Here is a 15,164-nt window from a genome sequence, read left to right on the forward strand (position 1 = left end):
TTGGCTCAAGTAACGATAATTCATTAATTATACACCTCCTTATTCATTAATCCTGTGGCAGGTGCTTACTGTCTACATTATTATTTATAATTACAAAAAATGGGCAACGCCGGCTCCTTCATACATCTCCAGATGAGACGTTTCAGCATTTAAAGTGGAAGACTTTACAGAGTGCATAGCCATGTCACTGACTGTCCTCAGAGGAGCTCACAATGTAATCCTACCATAGTCAGTCTAATGTCCTACAATATTATTATGTATTTATATAGCTTTGGCATCTCCAGAAGCACTTTACAGAGTACCGTACATAGTCATGTCACTGACTGTCCTCAGAGGAGCTCACACGCTAATCCCTGCCATAGCCATAGTCCAATGTCCCACCATATTATTATTATGTATTTATACAGCACTGGCATCTTCTGCAGCAGTGTACAGAGTACATAGTTATGTCACTAACTGTCCTTAGAGGAGCTTACAGACTAATCCCTTCTATAGTCATAGTCTAATGCCCTACCAGATTATTATTATTATTATGTATTTATATAACGTTGTCCTGACATCTTCTGCAGCATTTTTCAGAGTACATAGTCATGTCACTGACTGTCCTCAGAGGAGCTCACAATCTAATCCCTACCATAGTCATAGTCTAATGTCCTACCATATTATTATTATGTATTTATATAATATCTACGCCTTCTGCAGCACTTTATAGAGTACACAGTCATGTCACTGACTGACTATCCTCAGATCAGCTCACAATCTAATCCTATCATAGTTTAATGTCCTACCATATTATTATTATTATGTCTTTATATGGCACTGTCATCCTCTGCAGTACTGTACAGAGTGCATAGTCGTGTCACTTACTGTCCTCCAAGGAGCTCACACTTTTTTTTCCCCTACTCTCTGGTCTAACCTGTGATATTAAAATGACAGAAATGTAACTGGTTGCCCAGTGGAATGCAGACTCCTCCAGTTTCCATCTATTATCCACCCTTTATGTGTCTTGTGTGGATTGCGGTGTATGGAGGGTAAGGTGAACCTTGCGAAGCACTTGTAGTCTCTCCACCATAGCTGTGGGGAATCCTGCAGGCCTCCGCAGCACAGATTCTCCTGGGGAATCCTGCAGGCCTCCGCAGCACAGATTCTCCTGGGTAATCCTGCAGGCCTCCGCAGCACAGATACTCCTGGGGAATCCTGCAGGCCTCCGCAGCACAGATACTCCTGGGGAATCCTGCAGGCCTCCGCAGCACAGATACTCCTGGGGAATCCTGCAGGCCTCCGCAGCACAGATACTCCTGGGGAATCCTGCAGGCCTCCGCAGCACAGATTCTCCTGGGTAATCCTGCAGGCCTCCGCAGCACAGATACTCCTGGGTAATCCTGCAGGCCTCCGCAGCACAGATACTCCTGGGGAATCCTGCAGGCCTCCGCAGCACAGATACTCCTGGGGAATCCTGCAGGCCTCCGCAGCACAGATACACCTGGGGAATCCTGCAGGCCTCCGCAGCACAGATTCTCCTGGGGAATCCTGCAGGCCTCCGCAGCACAGATACTCCTGGGGAATCCTGCAGGCCTCCGCAGCACAGATACTCCTGGGGAATCCTGCAGGCCTCCGCAGCACAGATACTCCTGGGGAATCCTGCAGGCCTCCGCAGCACAGATACACCTGGGGAATCCTGCAGGCCTCCGCAGCACAGATACTCCTGGGGAATCCTGCAGGCCTCCGCAGCACAGATACTCCTGGGGAATCCTGCAGGCCTCCGCAGCACAGATACTCCTGGGGAATCCTGCAGGCCTCCGCAGCACAGATACTCCTGGGGAATCCTGCAGGCCTCCGCAGCACAGATACTCCTGGGGAATCCTGCAGGCCTCCGCAGCACAGATTCTCCTGGGGAATCCTGCAGGCCTCCGCAGCACAGATACTCCTGGGGAATCCTGCAGGCCTCCGCAGCACAGATTCTCCTGGGGAATCCTGCAGGCCTCCGCAGCACAGATACTCCTGGGGAATCCTGCAGGCCTCCGCAGCACAGATACTCCTGGGGAATCCTGCAGGCCTCCGCAGCACAGATACTCCTGGGGAATCCTGCAGGCCTCCGCAGCACAGATTCTCCTGGGGAATCCTGCAGGCCTCCGCAGCACAGATTCTCCTGGGGAATCCTGCAGGCCTCTGCAGCACAGATACTCCTGGGGAATCCTGCAGGCCTCTGCAGCACAGATACTCCTGGGGAATCCTGCAGGCCTCCGCAGCACAGATACACCTGGGGAATCCTGCAGGCCTCCGCAGCACAGATACTCCTGGGGAATCCTGCAGGCCTCCGCAGCACAGATACTCCTGGGGAATCCTGCAGGCCTACGCAGCACAGATACTCCTGGGGAATCCTGCAGGCCTCCGCAGCACAGATACTCCTGGGGAATCCTCCAGGCCTCCGCAGCACAGAAACTCATCACAGGTGACCAGGAATGACCTGTCTACCTCTGTACCTTTCATGTTTATCTTATAGCCTTTGTGCTGACAAGGCATTTTATCACAGTGCAGTAATCAGTTATGGCAGGCTCACAAAGGTCACCTCCACTGGCGTTATATTGCTGGTATATTACACATGGGGCTTGATTCACAAAGCGGTGATAACTCAGTTATCACGCCTAAAAGACTTTAGGCATGATAAGCCGTGCAAAGCTGAGTTATCACCGATTTGTGCTGCTCTTCGCGCGAAGCTCCCGCGCGCAAAATTTTGCGCGCGTAGCGCACCGCAAAGTCCCATAGGGCTCAATGGACGCTGCGCGCGAAGCACTGTACACTGCGCGCGCAGTGCGGTGCGCTACGCGCGCAAAACTTTGCGCGCGGGAGATCGCGCGAGTTTCTTCTTATCACGCCTAAACTGAGTTTAGGCGTGATAAAGGGCTTTTCACAGGCGTGCAAACACTTTGCACCGCTTTGTGAATCAAGCCCATGGTGTCTAGTTATGGAGAGTCACCAGCATTCTGTAAGAAGTAAAAGTGGAGTCAGGAGGACTTCTACTGAGAGTGCTACAAAGCACAGTATTGCCATCTTCAACTAGAAGGTAGTGACAGGTCATCATCTACAGCATGTGTCCAGAAAGCAAGACCACAATGCACCACTCTGGCACATTAGGTGGAGCCATGTAGATCACTTTTTAATAATGTTATTTTGCATCTCAAAGTGATGGTGTACGGCATGGCTAAAGGGAGATATAATAACATTCAAAAATAAAAAATTACCAAGTGCACCAAAAATATGTGCAAACCCCCTTTGGTTTTCTAAAATAAGTCTATGTATGTCCCTCATTTTTTCCCCCACCTGGTATTGGTGCTTTTGCCTAACTGCAAGAACTGTGCAGTACCAACAGGATTGTGAGAAGCTTTTTCTGCAGTAATAATCTTATCTCAGCATGCAAATACAGTAAGCTTCCTATTTTGGATAAGACAAGGGCAATACTAATCAAAACTATTACAACCAGTCACAGGTGGCCAATTAGGTTCAGTGCAAATACTATAGTTGTCCATTAAGAAATTGTTGTTTCTGCATGAAATTTTAACTGTTTTTGTTTTTTTTGTTTGTTTTTTTAGAGACATTACTATTTTCAGAGCTGAGCCCTGTAAAGGACAGAGGGGGCGCTGTTCAGAACTTCATCTCTACTGTAGACAGTGTGAGATATTCTTTCCTCACCAGCCTACTGCTTCTAGCCAAGCATCCTGTCCTCCTCACTGGTGAGCTTATAGTGAACATAAATGTGTTTTGATTAAGCTTCTCCCCAGATGGCCAATCCTCCTTTACGACAGACAAGAAATACATCCTGTACAAGTTCTGCTCCAGAAAAGCCTCCATCAAACACTCCATTACATTCACAGTAGCCATTCATAAAACTTGTAACGTGAAGGCCTAATCCAGAGGTATCAGTTAGAGTCAATGGGAACTCACCGGACTGGTTCTAGCCACAATGGAGCCCTGGGCAAAAACTACATGGAGGTCCCCCAGCCAGTGGTGTAGGGATCACCACAGCATCTGCTATGGGGCCCATAACCAAGAGGGGCTCCGTGTGAGAGGTCAGCTGTGATACGCTGGTCCATGGCTGGACTCATGGCAGGCCTACTAAGGTGATGAGTAACGCAAGAGAAGTAACTATCCTCTTCAGTCTCCAGTATCCTCTTGTCTCCAGGTGTCCCTGACTTGAAGACTATAGTGCCCTCACTCATCACATTACCCGCCGTTAGGTTTTGTGATGAGAGAGGGCACTCTAATCGTAGAGGCGGAGACACCAGAAGATGGTAGATTGCTTTAAAGGGAACCTGAAGTGAGGAACATTATTTAAAACAAAGACATGACATAGCTGCAAATGAATATAACATACTAACCTCACCATCAGTTCCTCTCAGTAGCTCACCATTTTCTTCTTACAGTGATACCTTCCAGTTCTGACAATATTTTGTCAGAACTGAAATATACCAGTTGCTGTCAGTTATATATCAGCAGCTGTCAGTTACAAATGAATGTGCAAGGTAATATCCATGTTTCCCTATGGCTCAAGTGGGTGATATTACAGTTTAACAGTGTGCTGACCAGGAAGCTGTTATGGGGGAATGGCCATTTTCAAAATGGAGGACAAAGAAATCCATTGATCACAGTGGACAAATGGGACGCAGGAGATGAGAAAGAGATTGAATAGTAGACTACACAGGAGGCAAGTATGACCTCTGTATGGTTATTTTGACTTTTTATTTTCAGTTTAGGTTCTCTTTAAGAGCCTGGAGAGGCGAGTTTCTTCTTTCCTGTGCTCCCCTCATGTTACTCTGCATGGGAGGAGGGGTCACAACTGGCTACCTTTATGAGGGGTCCTTCTGGCTACCTATATATTAAGGGGCTGCATAATACTAAGGGGTACCTCTGGTTACAGATACTAGAGGGCTAGTTAAAGAGGAACTTCAGCCTAAAGGAACGTACTGTCATTAAGTTACATTAGTTATGTTAATTAAAATAGATAGGTAATAGAATCTCTTACCCACCCTGTTTTAAAAGAACAGGAAAATGTTTGATTTCATGGGGGCTGCCATCTTTTTGGTTGAAAGGAGGTAACAGGGAGCATGAGACAGTAGCAACTGTCCTGTGTCCTGATCATCCCTCCCAGTCGCTAGGCAACGAGAACAACATAGGAAATCCCATCATGCTTTGCACAGCATCAGGGGAAAAATGCCCGGGCAGTTTTCTTTGATGGGGTGGAGCTTTGCTTCTGTGCAGCTAAAAATGAGGTTTAAGTAAGAAAAACAAAGTTCTAATACTGTGAAACTGTTAAAGAAACACCAAGGCTTTTCAGTGCTGCTGAGGAGATTTTTAGTCTGGAGGTTCACTTTAAGTTTATAATTCTGTAGTTATTTTAAGGATTGAAGAGCTAACTTTAGAGATCTCACCTTAACTTAAAGACAGAAGAGTTAACTTTAGGTTTGCCTGAGGTAAAATGTTTCCTGAAAACGACATGCCTCATCACCATGGTGACAACTCTAGAAACGTTCTTACAGAGGAGATAAGCTTAGTGAATTGAGGCCAATGTCTGTCTTTTCCCTGGGCTACTCCGTCATTCTCCGCCTGTCTTCTGCATCTGTAGGGGACTCTGGAGTCGGGAAATCCACGCTGATCCAGAATATGCTTGAGAGACTCCAGAAGCCTGGAGGGCTGGCAGCGAAAGCCGGAACTGTGCTGGGGGACGTCTTCTTATTCAACGAGTCCCGGACTGTCAGGTATTGTGTGCTTGGCAGAGGCGGTCTTTATCATCCGCCACGGCCAAGTTCAAAGCGGCATGTGTACATAGCATTGCTTTTGTGTCCAGGGGCGTAACTGGGGGGAGCAGCTCCTGCCAGGGCTGGATTTCTTGAAAGGCCACAAAGGCCCAGGCCATGAGCAGCTGCAGCTTAAAGAGGAGCTGTCAGCTATACTATCTCAGAAAAAAAACACAAATATAAGTAGATAAATACTTGCTCTACTTACATAATGTATGTATTGCACTGTCCACGTTTTGATTTTAGTGATTTTTCTATAGTAAAAAAAGAGAAAATCCTTTTTAGGATTCTCTATTTTAACTGTGTCTATCTTGAAGCCAATCCTGATTTCCTCCCGTACTCTGTCTGTGTATGCATTGCCCACCCTCCTCGTCTTCAGACACTCCCACCCAGCTCTGCAGTAGAAAGTGCATTGTCCCAGCATGAGAAATATTGGCCAATCAGAGTGGAAAAGAGGTGTGGGAGGGGAAAACAGGACGGAAAGAGGCTTCAGCCAATCAGGCTGCATTAGTTAAATCTGAGAGCTAGTCTGAGTAAAGAAGCAAAAAAAGACAACCCAGCATGCCCTGCAACTTCTTGTGTGTGGCAATGTACCAAATAAGAGTCAGGGAAACTGGGAAATGATCATTTATCAACAAAAAAAGTAATAGTGATCTTAACTATTGGATTGCCTGGTTAGCATCCTTATGACTTGTTTACCAGATAAAAATAAAGAATTGATTTTTTATTTTATGCCTGACAGTTACACTTTAAGAGGGCGGATGGGGGACACATGAAAAGGGAAGCTGATGGCCCAGGGAGTTCTACATGAAAGAGAGGAACTGCATTAAATGGATGGTACACATTGAAGAGAGGGGGCTGCAGATAGAATGGGAGGGGCTTTTAGGCACATGAAATTGGTGCCCCAACATACGGTACTTGGCCTAGTGCTGGAAAAAGTATAAATCCGGCCTTGCGACTGCAGGGGGGCTCAGAGGTTTAGGGGGACCCCAACCACTAACCTTCCCTTCCTCTCATACTCCAGATTATGGGTGTGAAGATCACACTTGTTTTATCACCCTTGTATGATGGAACCTCATGCGGTAAGGGGTCACCATGGGGAGGCAAGGAAAGGGTTGTAAACCTTAAGAGGGCCTCATCAAAGCTTTGCTGGGGAGCCCCATGGTTTGTAGTTACGCCTCTGTTTGTGTCAGTGTGAACAGGCTCACCTCATGTGACTGGTTGTGTTGTATATTTGTAGCCTTCTGCAGAACATTACCGCGATCACATCGGTGTCTGGAGAGGATGGAGACGCAGCGTTATCTGCTGAAGAGATCGGTAAGACTGTAACTGATACCAGGCGCTGTTGTGTGCCCACATTAACTTTCTTTGCCTCAAATCACGGCTTTTATCATAGGTGCTTATGGAGGTTTTTTACCATAAGTATTCCTGCACCCTTTTTTCCTGATACCGAATTTTCACTCCTTAAATTTTTATTCCATTAATTAGCTCTCCTCATCTGTTTATCCCGTTATCTGTTTTTCATGAATTTTCTGTCATCTGTTTTCCCATCCATGGATTATCTATCATTAGGGTGCATACACTCTTCCAGTTTAGATTGGCCAATGCTAAGCCAATTTTACCACTTTTATGTAGTATGAGAGCTTAAAGAGGAACTTCAGCCTAATCAAACATACCGTCATTAAGTTACATTAGTTATGTTAATTAAAATAGATAGGTAATATAATCTCTTACCCACCCTGTTTTAAAAGAACAGGCAGATGTTTGTGATTTAATGGGAGCAGCCATCTTTTTGGTTGAAAGGAGGTGACAGGGAGCATGAGACACAGTTCCAACTGTCCTGTGTCCTGACCATTCCTCGCAGTTGCTAGGCAACGTGAATAACAACATAGGAAATCCCATCATGGTTTGCACAGCTGCAGGGGAAAAAAGCCCGGGCAGTTTTCTTTGATGGGACGGAGCTTAGCTTCTGTGCAGCTACTAATAAGGCTTTGGTAAGAAAAACAAAGGTATGATGCTGTGAAGCTGTTAAAGAAATACCAAGCCTTTTCAGTGCTGCTGAGTAGATTTTTGGTCTGGAGGTTCACTTTAATTACACAGTCAGCTCAAAGTATTTAAAATCTGTTGGCGCTCGTACTACATGGAGGTGGTAAAATTGGCCATTTATTCCCCTATGAAAATTGGGCATTTGTACGCACCCTAACAGCTAGGGCACAAAATAAGTAAGGTATGATCAAGTAGTTCATTATTAAAGTTTTGTAAATGAACTACATTGAAGCTTATGGGCAGAGATGTCGGCACTGCAGTTCCCAAGAGTTCTAAGGAACCATTTACACATAGTGTAACTGTGCAGGTTTTATTAAGAATTATAATGCTGTGCCAAATGGAAGAATAACGGTGTAGAGTTAGAGGAAGAGGCGTTGGCAGGAAGCTCAATCGGCTGCAAATCGAGTCTGACCTTGTGTAGGTGAAAGACTTACAAAACTGTACATTTTACACCAGGCGTATCAAATTCCCATCAGGGTAGCTGCATGCTAGTTCAGGCTGCCCTAAATGTAACCAGTCAGACCCTTCTTTCTTCCAAATTATTTGGGAATGTCCCTAGTTGACAACCAGGGCAGCCTTAGGCATGTGCCATCTGTGCACCTGCACAGCGTCACCACTCCCAGGGGGGCCACCACATGAGCCCATCGCGAGACGACCTGGTCACTATGGCTGCGCACATTGCTGCCAGTGCCTGACGTCACTGCAGCGCAGCAGGTCACAGTGACACTACGTCTGTGTGTTGTACCAGTACCTGTGTACGTCACTAGTGAACACACTGTCTGCAGTCTAGTTGGCAGGAGGCTCTCCCCATCGGCCCCGCCCACGGCAGCATGGAGAAAGGACACAACGCGCTGAGACAGTGGGGATGAAGATGTGTACTCTGTCTATGATTAGGCTCTGCCCACACCTGTGCTGGTAATCATTCAGATGCAGCCGGCTTTGGGAAGCGCTGCCACCTCTCCCTGCAGTGCCTTATATTACAAACAAAGGGTAAGATTGGACAAAAAAGGTTGGATCATTAGTGGGCACCTTTAGAGTAAATACGTAGTCATGTTTTACAGAAGGGTCCATTGCTGGAGTTTTGTCGGAGGGGAGGATGTCCGCCAGTGACTATCGGAAGCAGAGCCAGTTGATTGTTTCTACTGTGCAGCTCGGACCGCACACCATCCCAGGCAGAATCCAGGGCCAAATCCTGGGCAAGCTGGTGAAGAGGGGCCGAGATACTCTAGGGGCACCACGGTCTAAACAGGTAACAAGATCTAGTGTTCTTACATGGACACTGCATGAAGATTAACACTCTGATACTAGACTACATCTACAACATTAGCCAAGACATATAACATTTATATGACACTTTTCTCTTTGTGGACTTAGGCGACTTGGAGCTTTGGGAAGCCTTGCCCAAAGACTCCTTACTTTTTGATGTACTGGCTTGAGCCGAGATATGAACCCTGGCCTGGCTCGAACACTACATTAAAGGCAGCACCCTTAAAGGAACACTATCGATTTAACATGTTTTTTCGATTGAGATAGGAAATGTTTGGGAAGTGCTGCTAAGTACGGGTGTATTCATTTGAATCCTTATCTCTCTGTTTACGGTTATCTAATTCCTTTCGCACTTTTCTGTCCGAAGTCGTCTCTAATCTAACTTGAACCATGAGGGGAGGGGGAATACCCTCACAATGCATCTGTTAACCCTGTGTGTGCAGAGAGCTCAGTCAGAGACAGGCTGAGCTTTCTCTCACAGAGAGCAGAGGAAATGTATCTTATGTGCAACATAAACATTTGTAAGTGTGTGAGTGATACCTGACAGGCTTTTGTTTTCACATAACTCTGCTTCATTATTACACTGTTCTTAGGATGTCAGACTGCAGAGACTCACCTTTGCAAATGAGACATTCCAAATGTACCTAAAATCTACACACAATGAATTACAATTTTTGCCTCTGATATTTAACATGAAAAGTAGGAAAATGTTCACACAGCTACTTAGACATTTGTACATTGTCATTTTAGAACACTTGGTTTGTTAATGCTCCTTTAAAGGACCACTACATTGAAAATACGTGTATACATACTTATCTGAAGTACGTTTCTAGAGTAAGATGCACTATAAATTACTTTTCTCCTATGTTGCTGACACTTACAGAATACAGTCAAAATCTGAAGGGTGCAAGTGTCCTGCTTTGCTGCATACGCTTTGCTTTGAGGCCATTCTGCTTTGCTGCTTGTTGATGTGCTCCTGTTATTGGCTTTCTGATGATCCCTGATTTTGAGTTGTTGTCAAGCTCCAACGGCAACATTTCTAATTGATTGGATCAAGGAGAAGCTGTGCAACTCATAACTGCATTGTATTTGACAACCTGTAAAATCATCATACAATCTGGTGTTGGATCAAGACAAGACACATAACATTTATATTCTGCTTTTCTCCTGCGGACTCAAAGCGCCAGAGCTGCAGCCACTAGGACGTGCTCTATAGGCAGTAGCAGTGTTAAGGAGCCTTGCCCAAGTTCTGCTCATTGAATAGGTGCTGGCTTACTGAACAGGCAGAGCCGAGATTCAAACTCTGGTCTACTGTGTCAGAGGCAAAGCCCTTAACCATTACACTATCCAGCCACCTCAATCTAACATCCTCAATATACAGCCATTGTATGTATGCTATTTGAGTGCACTGGGTGGGGTTATGTGTGGCAGGGTGGCCATCCAATGCACTTTTAACCATTTAGCAGCCAACTTATTTAGAGGCCTGCAATTGCTCCAGGCCAATTTATCTTAGCACATTTTTTTTATTTCTTCTTTGTTACATTTCCTTGCTACTAATGAGTACTGCTGTAATGTGTATGTATGGCCACCTGTCACTAGGGGCAGTGTAAGACAATAATAGAGGAATTCTGCTTTTAGTTTCTGTATTTTCTGCTAGTAGAGAGAGATCAAAGCATTCCAACAATTCACAGCACGAGGAGTTCTGCCAGCGGAAGTCAAAAGCAGTGCACTCATATCAAACAAGATAATTCCTTTGAAGCTACTAATGGGTTAATTACCTTTTGATATAACCAATTTGTTTGTTGTAAATATCATTTTTGCTATTTTAACTATGAGTATGGTTTGAGGATTTATTTTGCTATTTGCTGTGTATGTTCTACCTGTATTATGCCACTTTCCGCAATGAGTAGAATCACGGGGGGACATGAAACACTTCGGGGTGCCGCTAGGCCGATTCCCAATAGAGTTCATGCTGGAATCTATGGAGAAGCGGCCTGCGGTGTATGGCCAGCCAACAAGTCTCTCTCTGATTAGATTCGATGGTCGATTTGCCCATTCATCGCTAGATGTCTTTGTCCACTTGAAATGCTGATAACAGCTGCTCCGCTTGATTGGCCCATTTGCAAACTGCAATAATACATGTAAAAATTAGCCTAACATTTGCATCAGTATGGAATGATTAGATTCTCATTGACCAGCATCACTCCTTAGCTGTAAGTTGACTGCAGTAGCATAAATAATGTGGGGTAATTATTTGTCTTTAACACGTGATTTTCTATTAGTTGGCAGTATTTATGGACGATCTGAATATGCCCAACCCGGAACAATATGGCGCACAACCCCCGCTGGAGCTGATCCGTCAGTTTCTAGAGCTTGGCGGCTTCTACGACACGAAATCGCTTGCCTGGAAGGTGGGTACCTTTTAAAGAGAACTAGTCACACATGTATTTTTTTTGTAACAGCCTAACTTGCCACTCTTAAAGAGAACCCGAGGTGGGATTTAATGATGTTAGTGGGGCACAGAGGCTGGTTGTGCACACTATCACCAGCCTCTGTTGCCCTATGGTGTGCCCCCAGGACCCCCCTGCGCTCTGCTATCCCTAGCGCCGTGCTAGCGACACACAGCGTGTCGCCAACAGGCTGTTTACCTGTGACTGTCTGTCAGCGCCGCTGATCCGCCTCCTCTATATCGGCGCTACCCGCCCGCGTACATTCTCTCCCGCTGATTGGAGGAAAGGGACGCGGGCGGGTAGCGCCGATACAGAGGAGGCGGAGGAGCGGCGCTAACAGACAGTTACATGTAAACAGCCTCGCTAGCACGGCGCTGGGGACAGCAGATCACATGGGGTCCTGGGGGCGCACACTATAGGGCAACAGAGGCTGGTGATAGTGTGCACAACCAGCCTCTGTGCCCCACTAACATCATTAAATCCCACCTCGGGTTCTCTTTAAATTCATTTTTTGCCAGCTTGGATCTGCTTTTTCTCTGGTGATATGATTATATTGTTTTCAGCTATTGGTAGGCTAGAAGAAACCCGGTAAAGGGTGCCCATTCATTACTCCATTTCAGCATTGATATCTGCAAGATTCAATCACAATGATCGGATCTCTCAAAGATCAATACTGCAACGTGGCCACCCAATCGTAATCATTTATAGAGGTGCCTGCATTCTGCTCCTTGTGCTGCTTAGTCATTTTTTTTATTCCTTTGAGGAAGCGGGCCATGACCTGTGAAGCAGTAGGAAAACAGAGGCGCCAGCAGAATAAAAGCGGATAAAAACTTTAAAATTTGCTGGGAGGAAGTGGTGGACTTACCTCCATAAAGCAGACACGAAAGACTGTCTGAATAGTAGCAATCACATTTATTAAATAGTACCCCAAAAAAGTGCAACGCGTTTCGCAGGCCCAGCCCGCTTCATCAGGCAATAAACATGGGGACAAAACAGAATTTCGGCATTAGCAGGTGTAGCGCCTCAGCGCCTAACTGAGGCGCTACACCTGCTAATGCCGAAATTCTGTTTTGTCCCCATGTTTATTGCCTGATGAAGCGGGCTGGGCCTGCGAAACGCGTTGCACTTTTTTGGGGTACTATTTAATAAATGTGATTGCTACTATTCAGACAGTCTTTCGTGTCTGCTTTATGGAGGTAAGTCCACCACTTCCTCCCAGCAAATTTTAAAGTTTTTATCCGCTTTTATCCTGCTGGCGCCTCTGTTTTCCTACTGCTATACCGTGTCCACCCCTGGTGGAGGGGTGATCTACCCCCTTTCGCATCTACAGAGAGCGACTTCTTATCCCTGAGTGAGGACAGGTCTAATCTCCTCACCTGCCTATACAGTGGTTGCCTTTGTGGTAACCCATGTTTGTGAGTATAATTTTCTCACGATAACCTTTATTTCATTTATGCTTAACATACTACACTATATTGGGCTCTCGGTTTCTCTACACTTTATGACCTGTGAAACACGTCAATTTTTTGGAATAAATATTTTAAAAGTTAAACCGGTGTCTATGTTTTCTGGAGGGTTAAGAGATTACCTCTTGTTTATACGTTATGTTTTAAAGTCTTAACATCCATATCTTTTCGGCGCTTTCATCCCAACCCTCATATTGATCGTAATTTCCATTCAAAATTGATCGAGATGAACATCCTATGGTGCTGGAAAGATCTTGTTTAAAAGCTCTTGGTCGAATGCATGGTGGTAGCAGCGTTCGTTTCTCAGATGACCAATGGGACCTCCTGTGTCTTCTCTCCATTGTGTCAGGCGCCTGTACCCCATGACCTACCAGGGGGGCCCGGCAAGAGGAGGAGGTGAGCGGTGACTTCTACTGAGGTAAAAAAAAAAAAAAGACAACATAGAGAAATGCACCCTGTATGCATTTAGAGAGTTTAGCCTATCTTATTCCCCCTCAAGGTGTAATTTGATCTCTCCCATATGTCACATGACTGCCACGGCAGATAAGCTCATTTGAACCGGGAAGTGGAAACAGTGCAGATTAATTCCAGGATTTGTATCAGCTGTAACAAAGAAATGTTTTTCTCTAAAGGTTAGGCCTTGTTTTTTTTTTCTTCACAGGTTTACTTTAAAGCAAACCTGTAATTAAAAGAAAAGTTATATACTTACTAAGATCCAGAGATGATTCAGAGGCTTCCTATGTCCTCCTCGACTCCACCACAGCTCACCGGGATGTTCTCCACGTATAATCATGGCCGTACTGCGCATGCATTAATACAGTCCGCACCTGCGCAGTAGCACGAAGCCACTCATGCTCAGAAGAAGGAGACGGAGGGGAGCTCGGCCGTGAGTGCAAATTCAACTAGCTCTTTAGAGGATCACGGTGCAGGGTGGGTGGGGTTGAGGACGATGGAGGAAGCCTCAGGTGTATCCAAAGGCTTACATCTACTGAGGTAAGTATCTAACTTTTGTTCCAAATTTCAGTTCAAGTTCACTTTAAGCCTATAATCTTCTTGCTCCCGGTTCTCTGCAGACCATCCAGGATGTCTCTCTCATTGCTGCTTGTGCACCCCCTGGTGGAGGTAGGAATGACATAAGCCCTCGTCTGCTGAAACACTTCTGCATGTTCGCCCTGCCGCACCCCTCGGTGCAGGCATTGCAGCACATATTCCAGGTAAGCAACCACTGCAAGATTTATAGAGAGTAAAGAACTGAGTGGAGAATATTAATTATGTACAGGAACAGATAGGCAGGATTAACTGCTTTTATGTGTGCCTTAAAATAATATCTTTCCCAGGGTCCGGGAGAAAAATTACCAGTCGAGGGAGAGAGTGATAATGCACTACTCAAGTCAGTGAGTGCACAATGCAAGGTAGTTTCTGACCTATATGGTTCCCCAGGCACAACAACCCGAGAACCGCCCCCCACCCACCCATGCCCCCTTCCCCGGCACTTAAAAAGCCAAAATATTCCATGCTCTTCACTGCACTGAACTTCATAAATACAAAGTGTGCAGTATTGCGCCCTGCACACTGAAGGGCACCCCAGGCCTTTTCTCTGAGACGCAGCACTGCAAGGCGAGAGCGCGTTCCTCTTCCTCTATAACTATGCCAGCATGCTTGGCACTCTTGTCTTGCAGGGCTTGTTCTCCAGCCAAAGGCCTGGGGTGCCCTCTAGTGTACAGGGCGCACAGCGGTGTAGTCATAGTGATTAGCACTCTTGCCTTGCAGTGCTGGGTCGCCGGTCTGTTTCCCAGCCAGGGCAATATCTGCAAGGAGTTTTTATATTCTCACCGGGTTTGCGCGGGTTTCCTCCAGGCACTCCAGTTTCCTCTCTCCCAAATCCCCCCCCCCCCCCCCCAAAAAAAAATTGGAGAAAAAAAACCATACAGTGTGTGTATATGTACACACACACACAGACTCTGTACGCCGCTGTGGAATATGGCGGGGGGGGGGGGGGGACTTATGGCATCATCAGATTGGTGCAGAGGTTCCTGGGATGTGGCCCTGGGGTTTGTGGTAGGGATTGGTGTCAGGACAGTACAGTTTCAGCTGAAGTGGCCAGGAGGAAGCAGTCACATGACTCCCCAGAGTTTAGATGCCCC

At 46.1% G+C, this 15,164-nt stretch overlaps 1 protein-coding gene across 4 annotated transcripts in view; it reads left to right on the plus strand.

Annotated features, from left to right (window-relative positions):
* DNAH14 (dynein axonemal heavy chain 14) overlaps positions 1-15,164 on the plus strand; it is a 237,921-nt gene that overhangs the window by 152,653 nt on the left and 70,104 nt on the right. For all 4 annotated transcript variants that reach the window (XM_068232854.1, XM_068232855.1, XM_068232856.1 and 1 more), the window contains 6 exons: positions 3,591-3,731; positions 5,621-5,753; positions 7,033-7,109; positions 8,900-9,087; positions 11,387-11,515; positions 14,094-14,234. In XM_068232854.1, coding sequence (XP_068088955.1) covers positions 3,591-3,731; positions 5,621-5,753; positions 7,033-7,109; positions 8,900-9,087; positions 11,387-11,515; positions 14,094-14,234 — 809 coding nt within the window. The remainder of the gene's footprint in view (positions 1-3,590; positions 3,732-5,620; positions 5,754-7,032; positions 7,110-8,899; positions 9,088-11,386; positions 11,516-14,093; positions 14,235-15,164) is intronic.

Source organism: Hyperolius riggenbachi, chromosome 4 (assembly GCF_040937935.1).
Source record: "Hyperolius riggenbachi isolate aHypRig1 chromosome 4, aHypRig1.pri, whole genome shotgun sequence".
Classification (NCBI taxonomy): Eukaryota; Metazoa; Chordata; class Amphibia; order Anura; family Hyperoliidae; genus Hyperolius; species Hyperolius riggenbachi.